General features: G+C 32.4%; 3 protein-coding genes across 4 annotated transcripts; all 3 read left to right on the top strand.

The window, feature by feature from the left end:
• The first annotated feature begins 1,448 nt into the window (after window positions 1–1,448).
• Window positions 1,449–3,033, top strand: LOC100527469 (uncharacterized). The gene is given in 4 exon segments (NM_001249556.2): window positions 1,449–1,571; window positions 1,648–1,822; window positions 1,888–1,965; window positions 2,655–3,033. Coding segments are annotated over 4 exon segments (354 nt in total). The 5' UTR covers window positions 1,449–1,499; the 3' UTR covers window positions 2,684–3,033.
• A 5,915-nt stretch (window positions 3,034–8,948) lies between these two features.
• Window positions 8,949–14,163, top strand: LOC100816981 (2-oxoglutarate-Fe(II) type oxidoreductase hxnY). Its single transcript, XM_003538926.5, has 11 exons — window positions 8,949–9,317; window positions 9,448–9,622; window positions 9,752–9,829; window positions 9,952–10,003; window positions 10,247–10,368; window positions 10,556–10,647; window positions 12,944–13,002; window positions 13,114–13,170; window positions 13,273–13,318; window positions 13,602–13,681; window positions 13,823–14,163. Exons 1-11 carry the CDS (start codon window positions 9,252–9,254, stop codon window positions 13,881–13,883), a joined length of 888 nt encoding a protein of 295 aa, XP_003538974.1. The 5' UTR covers window positions 8,949–9,251; the 3' UTR covers window positions 13,884–14,163.
• Window positions 14,164–16,429: 2,266 nt separating this feature from the next.
• Window positions 16,430–23,351, top strand: ACX1;1 (acyl-CoA oxidase). Of its 2 annotated transcripts, none has more exons than XM_026124288.2 (14): window positions 16,430–16,787; window positions 17,191–17,299; window positions 17,417–17,478; window positions 17,708–17,917; window positions 18,127–18,214; window positions 18,294–18,456; window positions 19,321–19,519; window positions 19,689–19,886; window positions 20,683–20,814; window positions 21,355–21,475; window positions 21,624–21,734; window positions 22,219–22,291; window positions 22,646–22,829; window positions 22,922–23,351. In XM_026124288.2, the coding sequence occupies exons 1-14, from the start codon at window positions 16,647–16,649 to the stop codon at window positions 23,129–23,131; spliced, it is 2,001 nt and encodes a 666-aa protein (XP_025980073.1). In that variant the 5' UTR covers window positions 16,430–16,646; the 3' UTR covers window positions 23,132–23,351. The 2 variants fall into 2 exon arrangements, with proteins under 2 accessions (XP_025980073.1, NP_001235548.2); NM_001248619.2 differs by having other exon boundaries at window positions 16,544–16,787; window positions 22,222–22,291.
• Window positions 23,352–23,561: the final 210 nt, after the last annotated feature.

Below are 23,561 nucleotides of genomic sequence, written 5' to 3'. Positions count from 1 at the left end.
TCCGTCAGGTTCTTCCTTCCTCATATTATTCATTTCATCATCAAATAAGTGTACGTTTTAGATTCGCATAAATAATTAATGCCCAACCAAACACATCCTACTTTGGTCTTCAGAGCTATTTTATTTTTCTTATGGTTGTTTATTGGTTAAATTAATTTTTAATCCTCTAATTTATTATTTAAATTTAATTTGATTTTCTAATTTGGTCGTCTAATGACATTATGTTAAAAATTGCTATTTTGTAGATAACATTTTTCTTGGACCCTCATCCCGATTGTGTGGTGGAATGCCTTGAAAGTTGCCGTAGCGAATCATCTGGCCTCCAAGGTAAAAATAAATTTGTTCTCTTATTTTGGATTCATATAACTAAATTCATGTTGGTATATACTGAAATACACATAACCCAAAAAGATAATTTACTATTGTCCCCAGTTTAGATACATTCCTTAAATTTTAGTTTTACACATCCATGCAGGTTTCACTACAGATTCTCTCCAATCCGCAGTGGAGACTATCTGAATGAGCGTTTCAAAATGTTGTTCATTAATGTATTCAAAAGAGCTTAAGCTTTTATATATATGGGGTTGTAACTTGTAAACATATAAGCATGTTAGGGGCAAAGACTCACTTGAAGACCTTATGCTTCAATTTAAGTACTTCCTCGCGTATTATGGCTCAAACCATATAAAATGGACCCGTGTTATTAATATTTGTGTTGTTTTATTTAGTTAATACTCAAACAGGTCTATGCTGTAGATCAATGGTCGAAAGTGGAAACCTATTCAGGCTTAACGGTGTATTTTTAATTAAGTTTGTTATCATTTAATTTGTTTTTAATATATTTTTTATCATCATAACTTTGATGCGAAATATCATACTTTTATTGATAATTAATCTTTAAAAACTTAATTTGTTTTTAATTGAGTCCTACAATCAGCAAACTGTTATCTTTCATTGTATATCCTTGTTCTTACCTCACTAACGACTTTTGGTTTCAAAAAATGATGATTTATGGTAATTTTAGAATTAGTAGAACTATTTATAATTATTCATATTAATTAGGTTGGAGAAATCCTTTATCACCAATTTCACATTTGATGAAAATTATAATCATGCTTAGTTTGAAGGTCCTTGATGATAGCAGTTCATTACATTCTTGTACAACGATGGCGACCACTTTTTCTGACTAGCTCCAACGTGGGGCGTAAATTGGCTTATTCCAGAGTTACTTATTGAATTGTTTAATGATCAAATTTCTGTGGCGCCTGGGCTTGGGATTGGGTTAATTTGTGCTAATAATTTCGGAAATTTTATTATTATTCTTTGCTAATTCTATTTACTCTTTCCATCGTTAATATATTTTTGTATCATTTTCATACTCGTGTCTTTTATGCTGCTGAAGAGGTATTTTTATTTGTATATTAATACTTTTCATTCATTGCTTTTGAGCTGTGGAGAGGTGATGGTGGAGGATAGAATCCAGTTTGGGAATTGAAGAGATGAATCTTCCTATCATAGATTTCTACTCAGCTGAATCAGACCGTCTTTCCACTGCCATTTCCATCCGTCAGGTCAGCTTCTTCCTTTCCTTAATCATTTCATCACCATACATTGCATTGTTGAACTGTGTTTGTTAATATATAATAGGCGTGCATTGAGTATGGTTTCTTTTACCTTGTGAACCATGGGGTGGAGAATGACTTGGTCAGAGCCTTTGATGAGAGTAAGAGGTTCTTCTCACTTCCATTGGAAGACAAAATGAAGTTGGCCTACAAGGAATTTAGAGGCTATACTCCTCCTGATCCTTCTTTGGGACTCCAAGGTACTTTTTCTTATTAATTTCTGCCAAACTTCTCATCATTGCTAATATAATATAATGTTCATCAGGTGATTCAAAAGAGAGCTATTACATTGGTCCTTTGTCAGATTCAACAAGTGCTAATCTGAATCAATGGCCTTCACAAGGTACGCTTGCTCCATGGTAACTAATATAAACAATTTGTGCCTCTGTACACCTACCTGAACTTTATTTGAGATATTTGTCTTGCGAGGATACTTTAGAATTACTTGGAAATTGCAGACCATCAATAGAATCCATGTATTGGAAACTCTTGTAAGTTGTATTACCCTCACTTTGTTTGTTTTCCCTATGGAATATATTTTATGCATTGTAAACTCCAGCATAATAAAATAGCAACATCTTCTGTTGTTCTTTTTGGTTTTTTTTATCCTTTTTTTTTTTTTTCTATACTCTCTAATTAGCATATTATTTAGAGGAGAATTAACAACACACTCCTCCTAACACACTTTCTTCTATTAGTTAAAATTTATTTTAAAAATTACAAAATTATAGATGAACTCGTTAAATAAGAAGTTGGACTCCCAAATGTTGTTATTTCCAATAAATTTTAGGCTTTCAGCTAATAGTAGAGCATGTTAGAGAGTGTATTGTTAGCATTTCACTATTATTTATTTTCTGGAAATGTCAAGGGAATAATTGATTTAGATTTTCATTCAAGAGTTCTCTCTCTTTCTCTGCATGTGTTTGTTAATTATATATGCGAGGGGAAGAGTGGCCGAGCATTCATATATACACGTTTTCTGTTGTTCCTTCTTATTAATTTAGAAGATATTGTTGTTTTTCTCTTCCACAGCGGAGTTGGAAAAAAACTGTTATCTCTAATTGCCCTTTCCTTGAATATGGATGAAGATTTCTTTGAGAAGATAGGTGCCGAGGACAAACCAGCAGCTTTTCTTCGCCTTTTGCACTATCCAGGTTTAGTAGCATTGACGGTTTTAGTTAGAGTTGGATCATACCATAGCATTATACATGCTTGTTAATGGGCTTCAAATATATATGATCTTCCTTTCGGCTTGGAAGGAGATGAAACAAAGGATAGAATGGAAGGGAACCCATTGCAATTCATTCCATCAAATTCTATCCCGTACTTTCATTTTTCTTCCCCCTAAATTTGGGAGCAATGAGATGGAACCAGTAATTTATTATTTACATTATTAAATAGTTACCTTTCCTTAACGATTTTTTCATACGCCGCTTTCCTCTTTTTTTTCTCAGGTTGCTTTCTCATTCTGCTCCTCTTATATGATAAGATATACTATTGGTGGAGTAATTATATTTCAACAATGGAATGAAAATTTTATTCTATTTCACTCCATTTCACTTTGTTATACTCCACTCTATCTCCTTTCAGTCTTTCACTAATGCAAAGATAAGGATTCAGTTTAGAATGAATAATATATGATATATGTATGGTAAATTTATTGATTTTTATAATAACTATCTTAGAGTATATTTGGATGGGAAATTTTAACTAAGGAAAATAATTTATAATCTTTATCCTCTCTTCCACATGAAAAGTTTTTGAGATTCCGCACTCGAATTCGCGACTCTTCCCTTACACCGATGATTTTCTTTAAGAAATACCGTCTGAGCTCGTGAAGCATGGGTGTAGGAGCACATGAAACTATCCATCACGCGCGCGACAGAGGTACTTGTCGACGTGGAGAGTATTTTTTCTTTTTGGGAGCATACCAATCATATTTTCTCTTTTCTCTTTTTTTTGCCTTCATTTTCTTTCATACTCACAATTTTAATTTTTTTTATCCAAACACAAAATTTAAAAAAAAATAAAATTCATTGGCAATATTTAAATTTTTTAGTTAAAATTCGAACGAATTTTAAATTTTGAGAATTTCAAATTCTTCAATTTAAATTCTTTCATTTTTAAAATTCTGTGTTTGGATAAACAAATTAAATTTCTTCTTTTTCAAGATTTTGTGTTTAGATAAAGAAATTGAATTTTTTTTTGATTAAATAATTAAATACATTCTTTTTAAAAAATGTGTGTTTGTTTTTGTTGAAAACCTCGACGACGAGCGAGTCTGACGTGGCCATACTTACAGAGCGTGTCGAGCAAGACGTAGATGTCTTCGGATGTCGTTTTGGTTTATGAGAAGGCGTCGTGTCGTGGAAGGCGCGTACGGCTTGGCGCGTGAGGCCGGCACAGATGAGGCGGCGAATTAGGGTTAGGAAAGTAGAGGGGGTTGGGGTGAGGTGGCTTTGGTCCATTTCGACGATGAGTTACCATGCACGTCGAATTGGCGAATCTTGGCCATGGTGTCGATGAGGAGGGTGTAGTATGAGTGGGAGAGAGGGGGCTTGGGGAGGGTTTTGGCGCACTGGAAGAGGGAGAGGGCGATCTTGGAGTGGTTTTTGAGGCGGAGGAGGGTGGGGGTGAGGGTGATGCTGTGGAGCTGGAGGGTGGGGTTGTGGTGCTGCAGGAGGAGCTTCGAGACCAGTTTGACGTCGCTTTTGTCGCGAGGTGACAGCGGTGGGAGGGAGCAGAAGCGGCGGATTTAAATTCTTTACTTTTTGAAAGAATTTGAATTTCTGTGTTTTAAGTTAACTAAAATACTCCCTTAAAATGCTTGAATTTTAAATGCTTTCTAAATGTTTTGTCTAAACTGAAAAATTTACCACATAACATTTCAATTTCTTTAAAAAAATGAATTACTTCATTCAATTTCCACATCCAAACGCACTGTAAAAGTTATTTTAAAGATGATTTTCAATTGGATGACTAATATGACAGTATAAAAACTTTTATGTTGACTGTGGATACCAATTAAACTCTTTCATTTTTTATATTCTCATGTTTATAGTTATTCATGTTCAATCTGTATAGTAGACATTAGAAAAAGGCATTTTCCAGGTTCTTTATGTCATTTATTATTATTATTGATGTTGCTGTAATTGACCAATCATCCAATGAGACCTTATTCCTATAGATATTATGGCTTCAAACTTAATTAGGTGTAATGGGACCTCACGATGAGATCTGCTCAGCTATTCAGATTTTGGCACGCTCACCCTCTTAGTGACCGATGGAGTCCCAGGACTGCAGGTCTTGCTTCCATTTTGTTAATAGTTTTGAGGCTCATTTTGGTGTACCTATAAAATTTGGGGTGATAGTTCTTTTGAAGTGTTTCCAATTCCAAAACAAGAGTTTCCTAAGAAAAAGCCCAACATTTTCTAGAACCAAAGTTCATAAATTGTTCATTTGCTAACATTGAGTTTAAATTCATTGAAGAGTCTGCAAGAGAGATGACATAACGCTCACTAATAAATATGTTCAAAAATACTTTTTTATTACTCTTGGTCTCTCCCTGCCTTCTTCTGTCTGGGTCTGCACGATTGATTTCTTAATTCATTGTTAGTTCTAATCCTGAGTTCCATCTTGGAATGGTCTGTTATACCTGGGATTATCACGTGCCATGAAAAGATTTGTCCAACAAAAATGTATTCCTAGGACACCAACCCAAGTCCTATAATTAAGATATTACTTCTTCAGTTTATAATTCTTGTGTTCAATGACTTCAATATTTTCATATGTGTCGGGACAAGTTAGAGGAACCACGAGTCTGGGAGAATGTATCTCACATAGAGGGGTGAGATCATGAATAATAAGCCAATATGAATCTCACTGAAATATGTTATTTATTGTAGACTATCTGGTTACATTAAAAATGTCATTTTATTTGCTCTGCCTTCCTAGTGTTAATGTTTTCATTAGTTTGCATCTTCAGGGCCTTTATTGTGAACATCGGTGACTTGATGGAGAGGTGGACTAATTGTTTATATCGGTATATCTTATTATCAATTAGCCTAAAGAGATCTACTATTTGTTGCCATTCTCAACTTATCTGCCATTAATTTTTTAGGTCAACAATGCATCGGGTTAAACAAACTGGCAAAGAACGCTATTCGGTAATTATAAGCTACTTTTCTCAGTCGCTTCATTTTGTCATATTTGTTCCATTAACTTTTTCGAATCATAGTTTATGAGGAATAGAGACTTTTATTCCAATGTAGGAGAATATATATGTTTCTTTTTTTCTTCCTATCAAGGAGTGTGCTTCACTAGGTAAGATGCTTGGACGACATAGCAACACTTTCAATTAGGTACATGAATCAAAGACACCGATATGTTTTAGTTCAAAATTAAATATTTCCGAAAATTCGTTTGAATTAAGATCTTTTTAATTGTTAAAATGAAGAGAAATGTTGCTGAACATCAAAAGTGTACAGAAAAATGTTGTATCTTGGGAATTTGAGATGTATATATATGCAAAGAGATAAAAGGTAAGAGAGATCGAAGAAGTAATTTTTTTTATGTAGATTATCGGTATTCTCCACAGGAAATAATTCTGTGGAGTCGGATAGAATCTCTACGAGGATAGAAGTAATTATACCCAAATGTAAATTATAAGTCAATTTTAGATGTTCAAATAATATAACTCTTGGCAAAAAGCACAACCGTAGTTGGAGGACAACATCTAGAACATTCTCTCTATTTTTCCTAGTTGCCTTACAAAAGTGCCACTCTGCCATATGTCTTTTCTACAAAGTATATGAATGAGAATGATGTCAAACTTGACTGATTTTGCATGGATTCTATTGAACTGTTGATCTATATAATTCTAGTTTAGAAAAATAATAAAAAAATAGAAAAGGAAAGAAAGTAGTGATGGTATTACCAACTAAAGTTTTGACACAAAAATCAAGCTAATTAGGTAGTTTTGATTAATTTTTAGTAATTTTGGGCCGAGATTTCACATGTTTTGTTATAAAATTATTTTCTAATAAACTTGACATACATAAGTTTCACTATTCATTTTTAAAATACTTTCATCTCCATTATTGAAATTCCAATAGAACCAACAATCCCGTGGATTTAGGCTTTTCGTATCATTTAGACAACTAAGTATCATTTTAAACTAGGAAAAGTACAGAAGCAAGCAACGTTTAAAACGAAAGAAAAATGTTTCTCACGTGCGATAATACCGTTCTAGTAAAAAATTGCCTTATCTACTAATTAAGATAATACAAATATTTTGAGCATTGTGTAAAATTCAAGAAAGGGAAAGGTTGAAATGATAAGATAAACTTAAAAGGCAAGTAATGCAGCACAAATATAAGAAACAAAAAGGGTTGAATCCTGAATCTTTATATCATTATTCACATAATGATAGATTTTCAATGATTTAACGTGTTGCGAGAGTTTTAAGTCTAAAAATAAAATCCAATCTCAGCCACAGACTTGTGTGTGGGGGTTCTGGCATCATTAGGAAAGGAGATTTGGAGACGACCTATATAATCTGGATTTAAAAATTTGGAGTTTTAAAACCTCAAAAGTCCCAGCATTTTGGACAGATGTAACCCTCTCGTCATTCTCTGACTTCTTCGGAGAGAAAAACAATAACTTTAGAGTGCATTTGGATAGAAAATCTTAACTGAGGAAAGTAATTTATTAGAGAATTTAAATTTTTATAATCTAAAATTCATTATCTAAATGTTTTTTAATGAAGAATTTAAATTTTTGAAATTTTAAAGTAGAATTTTAAACAACTAAAATGTAAAATTTCAATTTTCTTATAAAAGATGAGAAATTGAAATTCTCTTCTTGATAGAAGAATCTTCTAAAAGGTTTGTGTATTTTCTTTGTAACCTTCATCCTTCCTTCCACGTGAAAGTTTCAGAAATCTCATTCTCGAACTCGCGACTCTTCCCTCATTTCGATGATCATCTTTTTCAAGAAACGCCGTCTGAGCTCATGGAGCATCGATCGGGTGTGGACGTAGAGGGACACGTAGAATTACACTTGTCAGTCAGGGGAGCAGGCATCGCTATCCATCACATGATGGAGGTGCTCGCTGGCACAGAGGGTCTGGGTCATGCGGGTGAATTGTTTGATATTCTGTGAGTGTCCAGTTACATGAAAGCTGGCTCTAGAATCTAGAATCCAGGTGGTACCAGCTTGCACATTCCCTTCCGAGGTTGAACTAGTGAGCATGATTTTGGGTTGACTACGACTTGGACCAAATAAGATATTCATAGGCAATGGTGAAGGTTTAAGTATTTTTGCATCATTTATATCTCCTAATGATGTTGGCATAACCTTTAAACTTCACAAGTTACTACACGTTCCTTCAATTTCAAAAAATTTGTTAAGTATTAGTCAATTTGCCTAAAATAACTATTTTCTTTGAATTTCACCCTGATGTGTGTCTTGTAAAATCTCAGGAGACCAATAAGATCCTTCTTGTTGTTAGTGTTGTTGGACTTTACTCCTTTCATAATCTCAAGTTTGTTGTTGAATGAATTTGTGGTTGAGTGTAGTGGTGTACGCCGCCGTGTCTCGATCTCCCTATGACTTCCGATGTCGCATTAATATTCTTATCTTTGGAAGCACACCAATAGTATCTTCTCTTATATTTGTATTCATTATCTTTCACCTCCAAATTTTAATTTTTTTTATCCAAATACAAAATTTTGAAAATAAAAGAATTTCAATTAAAGTATTTAAAATTCTTAAAATTTAAAATTTTTCAGAATTTTAAATTTTCTCATCTAAACACACTCAACTTAGGGAAATTGACTTGTGTGTAGGAAGATTTGGATCGACCATTTAAATTGATAAACAATTTATCCCCTCTATATGCGATAAAGGGACTTAACCAGTGGTAGACCTACATAGCTGTGAGGGTGTGCACTTGCATCCCCTCATTTTTTAAAATTTATCAAATTTGTAAATAAAATTTTATATTTTTATATTTTATTTTATTTATATTTATGTAATTGAACCCACTCATTTTATTTTTTATAATTTACACTCACTGTCTTAGGATCTTGGATCCGCCACTGGATTTAACGATCGAACGACCCTATTCTCGTGGAATTTAAAAAAAGAAAAATCGAAACTTTGATTTTAATAGTTGATTATCGAGTGAAATTCAGTCATTCAACTAAATATAACCCAGGCTATGTTTTTTTATTAGTTGATATTAGTATATAATTTTACGTAAAAATAAAAAATAATGTTAAACAATATGATATAGCATGTTGCATTAGATCGATTTGACAGGTTGGAATGCGTCATAGGACAGTGGTGGAGGATCTATCATGGATCATATGAGACTCCTTCGTAAGGAAACACATAACCCATATTATATATGCCATGCATATTGCGATTAATATAAAATAAGTTGGAGGCGATCCCACATCGATCATGATCCTATTTCGTAAGGAATTGAATCACACCCCATAGAATAGTATATATCAAGCATATTGACATTAATATATTTATTAACAATAAATTGGAGGCAACCCAACATTTGAAGAATTGAACCTGCCATTATTGTAAGTAAGAATTGGGAAAGGAAGGAAGGAGATGAATCTCCCTATCATAGATCTGTCCTCACCTGATCCTCTTTCCACTGCCATTTCCATCCGTCAGGTCAGGTTCTTCCATCCCCTCTCAACTTAATTTTTTGTTTCTTATTCATTTCATCATCATCAATTAAGTAAATGTCATATATAATACACTGTATTGTTGACATTGTTGGAACTGTTTTTATGTATAATAGGCGTGCATTGAGTATGGTTTCTTTTACCTTGTGAACCATGGCGTGGAGAATGACTTGGTCAAAGCCTTTGATGAGAGTAAGAGGTTCTTCTCACTTCCACCAGGAGAGAAAATGAAGTTGGCCCGCAAGGAATTTAGAGGTTATACTCCTCAGGATCCTACTTTAGGCCTCCATGGTATTTTTCTTTTTCTTGCTAACTAATTTCAGACACTACTTATGGCTATGTCCTTTAATTTAAAAAATTTCATTTTCTAGAACTAGAAAGAAGGCAAATTAATTTCTCATCATTGCTAATATAATTAAGGTGATTCAAAAGAGAGCTATTATATTGGTCCTATGGCGGATTCAGCAAGTGTTAAGCTGAATCAATGGCCTTCGGAAGGTATCATTCTCTCCCAACTAGTATGCCTATCCTAAATTGTATTGGTTTCGTTATATATGAACCATATTTGTGGCTGCATATGAGCTTTATTTGACATATTTGTCTTGCGAGAAAAACTTCAGAATTACTTGAAAATTGGAGACCATCAATAGAAGCCATCTACTGGAAACTCTTGTAAGTTGTTGGCTTTCCTTTCCCCGGCCCCTCAAATATGCATTACGTTGGGGTATTAATGATTTGGTTTGAAGTAATTTTTTTAACCATCATAATTAAAATGCTTAGTTTTTTAACTATCAAATTTGCATGTGTGTGGTGATTATATATGTGCCAGGGGAGAGTGATCGAGCATTAATTTACAACTTTTATGTTGTTCTTTCTTATTAATTTAGTAGTTATTGCTGTTTTTGTCTGCCACAGTGAAGCTGGAAAAAAGTTGTATTCTCTAATTGCACTTTCCTTGAATATGGATGAAGATTTCTTTGATAAGATAGGTGCCGTGGACAAACCATCAGCTTTTCTTCGCCTTTTGCGCTATCCAGGTTTTCAAGCATTGACTTTGCCAAACCACTCTTAGTTAGACTTTCATCATAATCATAGATAGCATAGCATTATATATGCTTGTAAATCTGCTTCTTAATTTGTATTTTTTTACTATTATTAACCAATTATAATCCAAATCCAATGAGATCTTATTGGTAATATATAATTCCAACTTTGTTATGTTAGGTGAAATGGGACCTCACCAAGAGATATGCTCTGCTCATTCAGATACTGGCGCGCTCACCCTCCTAATGACTGATGGAGTCCCAGGACTACAGGTTCTAACTTCCCTTTTGGTGCAACTTTAAAAACTCATTCATGGGACTTGAGACCTTTTGCACCTTTAAATTTTGGAATTATTTTTTAAATAAAATTATTTATTTTTATCTTTTCTTTAAACGGTAATTTTTATTTGAATAATCTCTGACTTACTCTTGATCTGTTATTAACATTAACATTATATATAAGATAAGAATATCTTTCTTCTTATTATTTTTTTATATTTGAGACTAAAAAGAGTATATACTACCAGAAAAGTAGGCACCTTCTGTTATTAACTGTATTTTTATTCTTGGAAATTAAAGTTGATAAATATGTAGGGTGTAAGTTTTAAAAAAAAATGTAGGATGTGTTAGATTTTAGGCTTGAACCATTTGGTCAGTCAATGAGAAAAATTTATTTAGGTAGAAGTACCATGAAAAAGAAAACAGTGCATAGGAGCACATGACGTGTGCTTAGTGCATGTTTAGAAATTACCAGTACTTGAAAAAGTACCTTTGAGATAAAAACAATCTTATTAAAATATCAACATCTTTATTTTTTATTTATTTATTAAATTTATATTGAAATATGTACCCAATATTTCAAATTCCAATCCAAACATTCAGGCAATACTATACCCTCTAAAAGTTCAATCCTATAAATGTTTAACCACCTATTCATAATAACTGCTCTCCTAACATTGCTAAACATGAACACTTCAAGAGTTGCTCCACTTATAAAGCAAACCAACAAAAAAAATGCTACAAAGAATGTGCATATCAAAACTAGCAACAAACGAACGGGTGTTGTAGCTCAGATGGTTACTCAACAATCACAGGAGTCAAACGCGACCAGTATTCGATTCTCGATGGTATCACTTGGTAGCAGTTTTTACCAACAACGGCTGGCATGATAGTAGCTAGGAATGAAAATAGACCAAGTCAGATGAGACTTTATATAAATAGGTTCGGCTTGCGTTATGAAACTAAAGCCTAAGCCTGAAAAAAACAGTTTATTCTATACTATAAAATTTTAGGGCTTTTTATATGCAAAGATTCATCCATTAAAGAATACTTAAATTAGACACAAAATGCTCTAATTCAAGACAAGTTGGTGGTACATATGTTCATGATATTTATCTAAATAAATATATTATAAAAGGTATATCTATACTACTTACACAATATATACAAACTTGACCTATCCAATTGCCCAAAAAACCCACCAAACTAAATCATTCACGGCCACAAGTGGCTTGTTGCCAATGTATATCCCAATTACCAAACCATGATTACCACAATATATGTTATTGCTGCACCTTGTCAATATATATCCACCAAGCTTGATATTAAAAGACTTCTCACCAAATCCAATTAATAAGTATTCCACAATAAAATGAACCAAGTAACTATACTTAAACAAAATAACCATAGAAAAGGGTTTTCATATTTGTGACTCATTGTACATTCAAAGATCGAACCATTTAAGAAAACATGCATGCAATTAACAAACTAGCAGACAACCCAAAAAGGTTCAACCTTTTTATTTGATATTAACTCTTATAAATTTATTTTATTATTAGTATTATTATAATATGTTTTTTTATAATATATATATATATATATATATATATATATATATATATATATATATATATATATAAATGATTGGCTTACTATAAGCTTTTTTACAAGCTTAAGTCTGACTTATTTAAATAAATATATTTTTCTAAAATTTAAATTTAGTCTTTTTATTAAACAGACCATCTTAGATTTGACTTTAAATAGATTAGGTCATGAGTTTTTATTTAAGGTTCAATCTATTCATGATTATATTAGTAATGACTTGTGTCATTTAATTGTCTAAACTTTGAATGTTTGAAGATTAATCATTGTTTCCTATGTGATCTAAAAAAAACAACAAATCCAATGGCTAAAAACAATAACCTGCCAAGACCCTCCATGATCCAATCAAAATCAAACTAACAACCAAATTCAGCATATTCCCTCCATGAACATCAGAGTGCTTGATACCTGATTTACAGAGCTTTCAAACCCAACGCAGGATTAGAGATTTAAAATAAAATGGAAACCAAATTCAAAATGGAAATATCTCCTTTTTTTTATTCTATAGATTATAGATGATAAATTCTCATCTTCCATCTCGGAAAGGTTTCTAGGATTATCAGAAAGTCCGGCGAATAGATTTGTCCAAAAAAAAATCCATCCACAAGACCCAATCCAAGTCCTATAATTAAGATGTAATTTCTTCAATTTATTCTTGTAACGAAGAACTTTAAAATTTCATTATCAGATCTGTCGGGACAAGTTAAAGGAACCACGGGTCTGGGAGGATGTGCCTTACATGGAGGGGTGAGTTTGTGTTGAATTTTTTGAAATCAATTTGAATGTCACTGAAATGTTTCATGTACATTTGATCTGCTTTGCCTTCCTAGTGCTAATGTTTTAAGTTTGCATGTTCAGGGCCTTTATTGTGAACATCGGAGACTTGATGGAGAGGTGGACTAATTGTTTATACCGGTAAATCTCATTATCAATCACCCTAAACAAAACTATTTCTTTCTTTTTTTTTATAAATAATAGTACATGTCATTGTCAACTTATCTGCCATTAATTTGGTAGGTCAACAATGCACCGGGTTAAACGAACTGGAAAAGAACGCTATTCGGTAATCATAATCTACCTTCCTCCGTTGTTTTATTTTGTTATACTTGTTCCATTATCACTTCAAGAATCAATTTTTAAATAATTCATTCGATTGATATTGATAAATCCAATATTAACATTAATAAACTATTTTTTATTAAAAAAAAACTGGGCAAATCAAATTTTTTGTGAATTCCTACAAATTTGATCCTGCAGAATCTGACCCATTCTAATGGCACTTTGATGAGGTCTTTGGTTAATTAGCATGATTATTTGCTAATGTGTTAGAAATTTCTATTTTGCAGATGGCATTCTTCTTAGACCCTCATCCAGACTGTGTGGTGGAATGCCTCAAAAGTTGTTGTAGCGAATCATGTCCTCCAAGGTAGAAACAAGTTTGTTCTCTTATTAGGATTCATATATATCTTAATTAATCCAGGTAGACAAATTAAAATACACATGGCCCAAAAAGATTGTTTATTAATGTCCCTAGTTAACATAAATTTTTGTTCGTGTTTCACCGTAGATTCACTCCAATCCGAAGTGGAGACTACATGGATGAAATTTTAAGCAACACACCAGTCTGACAAGGATTTAAAATGCTCCATCCTTTCATTTATTTAAAGAGCTTAAACTTGTATGTGGCTGTAAACAGAAGAAGGATGCGAGACTCACCACAAGACCTTGCTTCATTTTAAGTCATTTCTTGTGCATTATGGCTGTAGCCATGTAAAACGGACACGTTAATAATGCTTGTGCTGTTTTATTTACTGAGCACTTGATACAAGACACTCTTATAAAGATCCTTTGGAATGGGATCATGCTTTTATAAATTATTATAGCGCTCTTATCAGAATTTTAATTTAATTGGTGAAGTGTGCAATATTATTTGATGTACAGTCAAATTAATGTTTTTAATTTATTTTTAGTAAGTCTTATTATATTATATCAAATATAAGTATGCATCTTTTTTCCAAAAATATTTATGTACGTATATGTTTAGGTGCAATTTTATAAAATTGATTTCAATTTGAAGCATATGTGATATATGTGATTTATGTTAAAGATGTTTTTTTTTTAAATGTTAATAATAAAATTTAATTTATTGTAATTTTTTATCTAATGTAAAAAGTATTTAAATTATTTCAATTCAAAATTAATTATAGATCTAAAATTAATTTTTTAATATGAAACTAGATGAACATTTATCTTTTTTTTTACAGATAAGAAATTAATTAAACATGTATCTAATAATAAAATTAATTAAATTAATTAATATTTTAACATGATTTTAGATAATCTAACGTGAATCCAAAAGATACTAATTAATAAATTTAACATTTTTCTATTCTAAATTGTGCATTTAGTTTAAGAACTTAAAACATGTTCTACATGTTATCTCACAATTTTATTTTACTATAAGAATCAGTTGTTTATACAAGACTATATTCTTAGGGCTGGAAGTCATATTAGCCTTCAGTACCAGTGATAATATATCCCGAATAAGAATCGATTATTAAACTTAAAAACATGACAAGAATGATTATGGGAGATGCTCGAATAGTTTTGTTTATTGATTGAATCCTTGACAGGCAGTGGATAATGTTTGTTTGCTGGATTGGAAGATGCCTCTGATCGGTGGGATTAATTAATGGATTGCATTTACTACCGGCTATATATGGTCGTGCAAGCTTTTCATCAACTCAACCGGAGTTCAGGGAGTTTAATAATTTTACAAAGGAGACGAAAAAAGTGTTTTGGCCAAGATAAAAAATTATATTTTGTTAATAAATTAAAAAATATTTTAAATATATATGACTTTTCAAATAATTATTATAAAATTTAGCAACAAGTTTTTAAATTATATAATAATAATGAAAAATTACATTGTCCATATATTCTAATTAAGTTTAAAAATAAAATAAAAATCATGCATTGAAATTTTTATTTTATTTTTGACAATTCCATTGAAATTTTTTAGGAAGGATATATATTAATTGCACATATAAAACTTGTTAAGATAAAACAATTTGTTAACATGCTTTTTCAAATTTTCAATAGTTTCCGTTATGACGATAGTAAATAAAATGATAATTATTTTTTTAATTAAAAATCAAGTTATAAATGTATTAGAAATCATGGTAAAATAAATTAATGATATTTTTAATATAGACACTTTTTATTTTAATAGTCTAAGATTTTTTTATCAGGTTTTAATAGTCTAAGATAAACATTTGGACTTAGACTCATTTTTGTAAGGCTTTGATTTCATATTACATAACCTGTCGTTACTTATATATATATATATGTATATATATATAAGTAGAACTTTTATTCTTTTAAACTTTGATTCTCCGATTTCCTTAAGAAGAAGAATAATAAAAAAGTAAACTTTGAATATCCAATTATAAATACAGAACTAGAGGTAGAAAATCGGGATAATCTATGGCACCTTGGTATTTTGATGAGGTCATTAACCATATAATCAAAAGCCAATAAAAAGACAATTTCACCCAGACACTAGGCAAGCCGTTATTAAATATTAAATATTTTATTTATTTGTTTGGAGGAAAATTAAGAAGGAGAAGTAAAAATATGTGGATTTCACTACGTTATGTTTGGTCTAAGGTAACTATAATTTTGGACGAAAAAGGAAAGCAGTGCATATGAGGTGTTGCTTTTAACATCAAACAAGTGATTATGATTTGGACGGAAAACAAGAGTACGATTATGGACGGAAAATCAAACAAATTATTTTATAATGATAAATTATTATATCAAGAAAAAATAATAGAGTAAAAATTATTTTTTAATTAGTATAAAAATATTTTTATATAATTTATATTTATATTTCCACCTTTTTTACTCACTTTAATAAATGGAGAGATTTTTTTTTCTTTTATACTTTTTTATTCATATAATAACATTTTTTCAATTCATTTATTTTTTTATTTTATCATTTTTATTTCTAGTTTTTTCTTTATTTCACTCTTAATTCAAATAGCATATGAAGAAAAAAATGAGAAAAGAAAAATTATATAAATGAACGTGAAAGGAAAAGTAGTGACAAATGAATCACGTGGGGAAAATGAGAGGATGAAAAGAAAATAAGAAAGAAGGAAATATCCAGTTCCAATGTGCGTGTCGGCCAATAGAAAGCGCTGGTAAAAGAGTCAACGTTATCACGTTTTCTTTTCTTCTTTGCTTTTTCTTCTTTTGCCACTTTGAAAACATAAACATAGACCAACGGGAATATCCGCTATTCTAGTTGCTGCTTCTGTCTGTAACACAATACAATCATCATTCATCAAATCACTGAAACCAAAGCCACAAGCTGCGACATCAGAAGAATGGAAGACGGTGTTGACCACTTGGCTTTCGAGAGGAACAAGGCGCAGTTCGATGTTGAGGACATGAAAATCATTTGGGCCGGTTCTCGTCAAGACTTTGAGCTTTCGGATCGAATTTCTCGCCTTGTTGCCAGCGATCCGGTGAATTCTCCTCTTTCCTTCTTCAATTTTACAATCCCTTTTCTCAACTTTGTTGAAGTGATCTTAGTCTTATGTTTCTCTGAATCTGAATTTATCTATAAAAAAAAACATGATTTTTTACGTAGGCTCTGTTTGAATAAATTTATCAATAAACACTAATAGAAGAAGAAGAAAAAAAGTGAATTAACCTTCTCCAATAAGTTAAAAAAATGATTTTTTTACGTAGGGTCTGTCAGCAGGTAGTAAATGTTTCACAAATAACTGTTCTACACTTCAACTCTAGCATGTGAAGTAGCTCGCTTTCCGTTTCCTTCACCTTTTCTATTAGTTTGGTGATACATGAGGATTATTAGCTTCTTTGAAAATCTGAAACCTTGACTGGTTTGTTGACTATCATTTGTAGGCGTTCAGAAAGGATGATAGAACCACGCTTGATAGGAAGGAGTTGTTTAAAAACACCTTGAGAAAAGCAGCTTATGCATGGAAAAGGATCAACGAGCTCCGTCTTAATGGTGAGTTTTCTGTTGCTCTTGGTATACTTTGCATTTGTTTTCAGATCTTTTTTTTTCCTATGGACGCATTTAGTTGTCTATTACATTAATATTTATTGTTCTCTATTGTTCTTACAGAACAGGAAGCTTATAAGCTCAGATCTTTTGTGGATCAACCTGCATTTACGGATCTTCATTGGGTATAATTCAATTACTTGTCCTGATTGCATTCTTATCTTCCATGTCTTAACTTATCTATACAGAAGAAATATATTGATAACATAAAAAAAAATGGATGAATGTGTGTATGTGTGTGTTAGATCAAAGAAATATAATATTGAGCGGGTGTTTTCACTTTCCGTGGAATATATATATTTTGGGTAGCATTGCTTTGTGTACTAAATTTTAGTTGTTTATATTCTTTTGCAGGGAATGTTTGTGCCTGCTATCCAAGGACAAGGCACTGACGAACAGCAGCAGAAGTGGTTGCCTCTAGCTTATAGGATGCAAATAATTGGTTGCTATGCCCAAACTGAACTGGGTCATGGGTCCAATGTTCAAGGGCTAGAAACAACTGCAACGTTTGATCCCAAAACAGACGAATTTGTTATCCATAGCCCCACATTGACTTCCAGCAAAGTGAGTGAAATGGGTTATCACTCCTGTGAGCCTTTACTGGTCTTTTACTATTTTTAACCGTTTAAGATTCTACATCTTACAATGTTACCAAGTGCTTTAACAAGTAACATTTAGGGAAAAGAGTTGTACCTTTCTTATGCATTCACTGCTTCTACTTGTTATAAAATAATTTTGGATTTACATCATGCTTCTGACATTGATTTAAACAGTGGTGGCCTGGTGGATTGGGTAAAATATCCACCCATGCTGTTGCTTATGCCCGTCTAATTATTGGTGGTGAAGACCATGGAGTGCATGGTAATTGCCAAATTTAGTCATCGAAGTTTCTGGTGTTAGATTCAGAGGCAAATTAACTAATTATTTGTACAATTTGAAGGTTTCATCGTCCAGCTGCGGAGCTTGGATGATCACTTGCCTCTTCCAGGCATAACTATTGGTGATATTGGGATGAAATTTGGAAATGCAGCTTATAACACCATGGACAATGGAGTTCTAAGATTTGACCATGTACGAATTCCAAGGAATCAAATGTTAATGAGGTATTTCTATTTTACATATTGTCCCTTCTCTAGCCTCACCATAACGGATTTTATGGTTCTAATAATTCATAATACTCGAATGATCTGTGGGGGTAAAATGACAAAAAATTAGAGCACAGGGCAGCACATTAAAATTGGGTGAGGTGAATTCATAGGGGTAAACTCAATCTAACTCTAATAATAATAAAAACTGAACAAAAAAATCTTTAGTATCATTATCTTCAGTGAATTTATTAGTGAATTTTTAAAGTTATTTTCTCCATGAATTGAGAGCATTTTACTTTTAAGCAGAAACAAACTTCTAAATGCTCAAAAATAAAAAAAACCTTAACAATCAAATCTTGAAAGTGCAACATCTTTGTTTGCCATATTTCCTGTTAAATGTTTCCTTTCAGATTGTTTACATAGGTAACTAGATAGAAAAGATGGTTAAGAATAGCTAACTGCCATCAACAAAATAGAAACAGGAATAAAGGGTTGTGTTCATCCTGTGTTGAACTCATCAGTACTTTTTGAGGGTGAGGGAAAGAGGAGGATCTGTGACAAAATGAGCATATAGTATCATGACTTTTTATAATAATTTTTAAATGTCACGATGAGCTTGTTAGTTTTTCCCAATGGAAAATACTAGCTACTAACCCTTTGACACACTTTTTTTTTTCCAGCACTGCATTAATTGGGTGAATTTCATTTTAGCCCCACTAAAGAGAGTGGGCCTAGGCTTTTGGTGCGACTCACATGAAATTTATCCCATAATAGAGATAAAGAATGTGTTGAAGTGAATGTGTCAAAGGGAGTGTTTCTAGCATTGCTCTTTTGCCAATAGATTCATGGGGTAACTGCTCTGTTCTTTTAATCTACCAGGGTTTCACAGGTTACCAGAGAAGGAAAATATGTAAGCTCAAATGTTCCAAGACAATTAGTTTATGGTACTATGGTAAATGTGAGACAGAAAATCGTAGCTGATGCATCAGTTGCTTTGTCTCGAGCAGTTTGCATTGCTACAAGATATAGTGCTGTTAGAAGACAGTTTGGATCACATAATGGAGGTCTAGAAACACAGGTAATGGGAGGTGTGATAAGATTCCTCCTCATCTGGTGTATTAAATATAATTGTATGATGTTGAATTCTGTAATTAGATCTATTGACTGGTCAAAATAAAAAATGTGGTTTGAATTAGTTTCATTCTAAGTGTAGTGTGCTTATTGTGCGGTTTTGCTTTTCCATTTAGGTGATTGATTACAAAACACAGCAGGCTAGGCTCTTCCCTTTGCTGGCTTCTGCTTATGCTTTCAGATTTGTGGGTGGGTGGCTGAAATGGCTTTATATGGATGTGACGGAAAGATTGCAAGCTAATGATTTTTCAACATTGCCTGAGGCTCATGCATGCACTGCTGGATTGAAATCCTTGACTACTACAGCAACTGCTGTATGTTATTACTTCTGTTCATTTCTCTACTGATTGGTCTTAGATTTAGTTTAATTTAATTAATTATTTAGCTGCTTAAGATAGCATTTAAAATATGGTTTTTGCTATGGTTTCATCTGGGGGATTTTTTCAATCTTTATATTCTCTCCGTGTGTTGAAACTCATTTTCTCTCATTTCTTTGGTGTACGCCTTATACATTTCATTTTGTTGTTTGAAATATGTCATTATTATGAAGACATTGATGGGTGTGACTGAACATCAATGCTAAAACCTTTGCAATGAACTGGGTGCAGATTTTAGAGTGCATTTGCATTAAGTTTTGAAAAGAGAGCTTGTTTTCCTTAAAACTATATTTTTAGTTAAAAGTACTAGAATTTTTTTTAAAAAAAAAATCTAATTGTTGTAAAAAAAACATTTTTTTAATTTTTAAAAAGTGCTTTATAAAAACACAAACAAACAGGTCATCACAATTGTGATTCTTCAAGCATTACAATCCTGCATCCTGCTAGTTGTCAGTTTAAAATGAAAAATAACACTAGAGCAGCACGTTAAGGTTTACATATTTTGCAAGCACAATTATACATCATATTTATTTTAAATTTCTGGCTTCAGATCGAAAAAAGAGCTTAAAATTCCTGAATTGCAGTACTGTAATATATTGCCATGGGGATAATTGACTGGATGAGTAATCCTTGCATTTAAATGGATGAAGTGTTTCTGCTGTCGTTGTGCTATTATCCTTTGTAACTCTGAATTTTGATGTTCAATTAAGTTTAAATTAACTTCAATTTCCAGGATGGAATTGAAGAATGCCGTAAACTATGTGGTGGTCATGGTTACCTTTGTAGCAGTGGTCTCCCTGAGTTATTTGCTGTTTATGTTCCTGCCTGCACGTATGAAGGAGACAATGTTGTGCTTCTGTTACAGGTTTGTTAAAAGATAAAAATCTTATACAATCATTTTGTTAATCATTATTTAATTAAGTCTTTACTAAGTCCTTCCACAGCTGTTAACAGGATTTAATGTGCAGCATGACAACTAACCTACCTTTTTTTGTTCAGAGCTAGATTTTTGCTGGTATTTGACATGCTTTCATACATTTTTTTAAAACACCTACTTTTTGGGGTAAAGCCCTCATGCTTGTTGGTTTTGGAAGCTTTAAAATACGAAGTGGTACTTTTTTTATTCTCAAACAAAAAAAAAAAAAAAGATTTTGGAATTGTCAAATTTGTAGCATGTTAGAAAAGTAAGAATGTTCTAAAAGGATGAAATACTTGAAAATTCTGATTCTTAATTTTCATATCCACCTCTATGTGGCTGTGTCTTAACGTCATGCATAACATACGTCTACTCATGTTCTTTCTACATTTTATGTGTCTCATATTACATCCCTGTGAATTCTGCTTTAGGAGGCCTTTTTTAGGAATAATTAGGTTGTTTTGACAACTTAGAGAAAAACTGATGTAGGTGGCAAGGCATCTCATGAAGACTGTTTCTCAGCTGGGCTCTGGAAATAAGCCCGTTGGTACTACAGCTTATATGGCTCGAGTGGAACAACTGATGCAATATCACTCTGATGTTGAAAAGGGTATAGTGAAATTGGAGACTATGCCAACTCTAACCACATAAGTTTCACGATATCCAAATCAAATATGGTGTCAGTTAATACTGCTAGTACTAACCATGCCTGTGTCCTTTATGAGTTGTAATACTATACTTGTTTTTATTCCCTGCAGCTGAGGATTGGTTGAAGCCTAATGTAGTGTTGGAAGCATTTGAAGCTAGGGCTTCTAGGATGTCAGTTGCTTGTGCTCAAAATCTTAGCAAGTTTGCTAACCCTGAAGAGGGTAAATGCTTCAATCTTCTTTAGGTCACAAGCTATATGCAATTGTCCTTTGTGGTTGATTTTGTTTACTTGGCATGTGATGGTGGAGAGCGGAGGTGGGGAGTGGTTTGTGTTGACTGATCTATATGATGTTTTTGTTAGAAATCACCTGACTACAGATATGATGCTGGTTTCTTACATGTTAGAAGAATAGATTGAAGATGCAGTTTTATTTTAAATTGCATCTTTTTTGTTCATTTTGTTTGTATAGATGATAGGCGAATCTAGAAGTTATACCAACACTGATAATAAAATGACACATTTTAAACTTACAAGCTATTTTAAAGGCTAAAAAATTTTTAAAAAATGAAGTTGTTATCATAAAAAATATACATAGATCACCTCAAGATGTAAAAAATTCATATAACTGAATGTTGATTTATTATTGTAATTTGTGTAACATGGTTGGATATTATTTTGAAATTTGCTAATGGCTTTTCTGGCAGCAGGTTTTCAAGAACTAGCTGCTGATTTAGTTGATGCCGCGGTTGCTCATTGCCAGTTAATTGTTGTTTCCAAGTGAGCTTCTTCCATATTTTACATGTTGGTTGTTTTCTTATAAATTTCATTATTAATTGCTTATCTAGATTTACTATAATATTGCATTGTCCCAGGAAAGAGTGAGTTGAATATATCCTAGAGATACACATAAATAATAAGATAATAGTAGTCCGCCTTCCTCCAATATTTTTTTATGTTAATGTTTATACTGGAAATATAGTGTGATGGACTTTCTTTCAGGTGAAGAGACTGAAAGGAGTCCAAACAAAATATACAACTTTTTGTTATTTTAAAAGATTAGAATTCTTTACTTGAAACTAGGATTTGCTTGAATATTCTACACTTAAGTTGATCAAACTCTTTGTTTTTTAGATTTATTGAGAAGTTGCAGCAAGATATACCTGGAAAGGGAGTGAAAAAGCAATTAGAAGTTCTTTGCAGCATTTATGCTTTGTTTCTACTTCATAAACATCTGGGTGATTTTCTTTCCACTGGCTGCATTAACCCAAAACAAGGATCACTTGCAAGTGAGCAGCTGAGAAACTTATATTCACAGGTTTGTCCTAAACGATTCCAAGTCAATAGCATCTTCTGGTGTTTATATTTTAGTCCATTAATATGAAGGCTAATGATTTTATGTGTGGTTAGGTCCGTCCTAATGCAATTGCGCTTGTTGATGCATTTAACTACACTGATCACTACCTTGGTTCAATTCTTGGACGTTACGATGGAAATGTGTATCCGAAGTTGTACGAGGAGGCATGGAAGGATCCTTTGAATGATTCAGTTGTTCCTGATGGCTTTAAAGAGTATATTCAACCGATGCTTAAGCAACAACTACGTAATGCTAGGCTCTAGTTCATTTTGTGGCTATGATGCTCTCTTTGCATCCAAGAAACTTATCCACTATTCTAATGCAAGTATGCAACTGTTAATAAAGTTGTGTGGAACGATAAATAAAATTGCTTGAGTACATACGAATGGGAATTTGTTACCCAGCTAATTTCCATCGCAATTAGGTGTATCTGGAACCGGAAAAACTCATTTATTTATTACATTAACGATCCTTGATGTCTAATTTCGTGTCTATCCTTTTTCTTGCGACGTGCATTTCTAGGCATTACTAATCTTTAATGTGGATTTTCTTCACACTAACTCTTATTTCCAATTTTCCAACATGCTGCTATGAAAATTCCGTGACTTCTAGTTTTAAGATTATTTTATTGAAATTACTAGTTTAAGTGGAAAAAAAAAAAACTGCTAATACATTGATGAACTACGCTTAAAT

Source organism: Glycine max, chromosome 11 (genome assembly GCF_000004515.6).
Source record: "Glycine max cultivar Williams 82 chromosome 11, Glycine_max_v4.0, whole genome shotgun sequence".
NCBI lineage: Eukaryota > Viridiplantae > Streptophyta > Magnoliopsida > Fabales > Fabaceae > Glycine > Glycine max.
The sequence above is the reverse complement of the archived record's forward strand: the minus strand, read 5'-3'. Positions and strand labels throughout refer to the sequence as shown.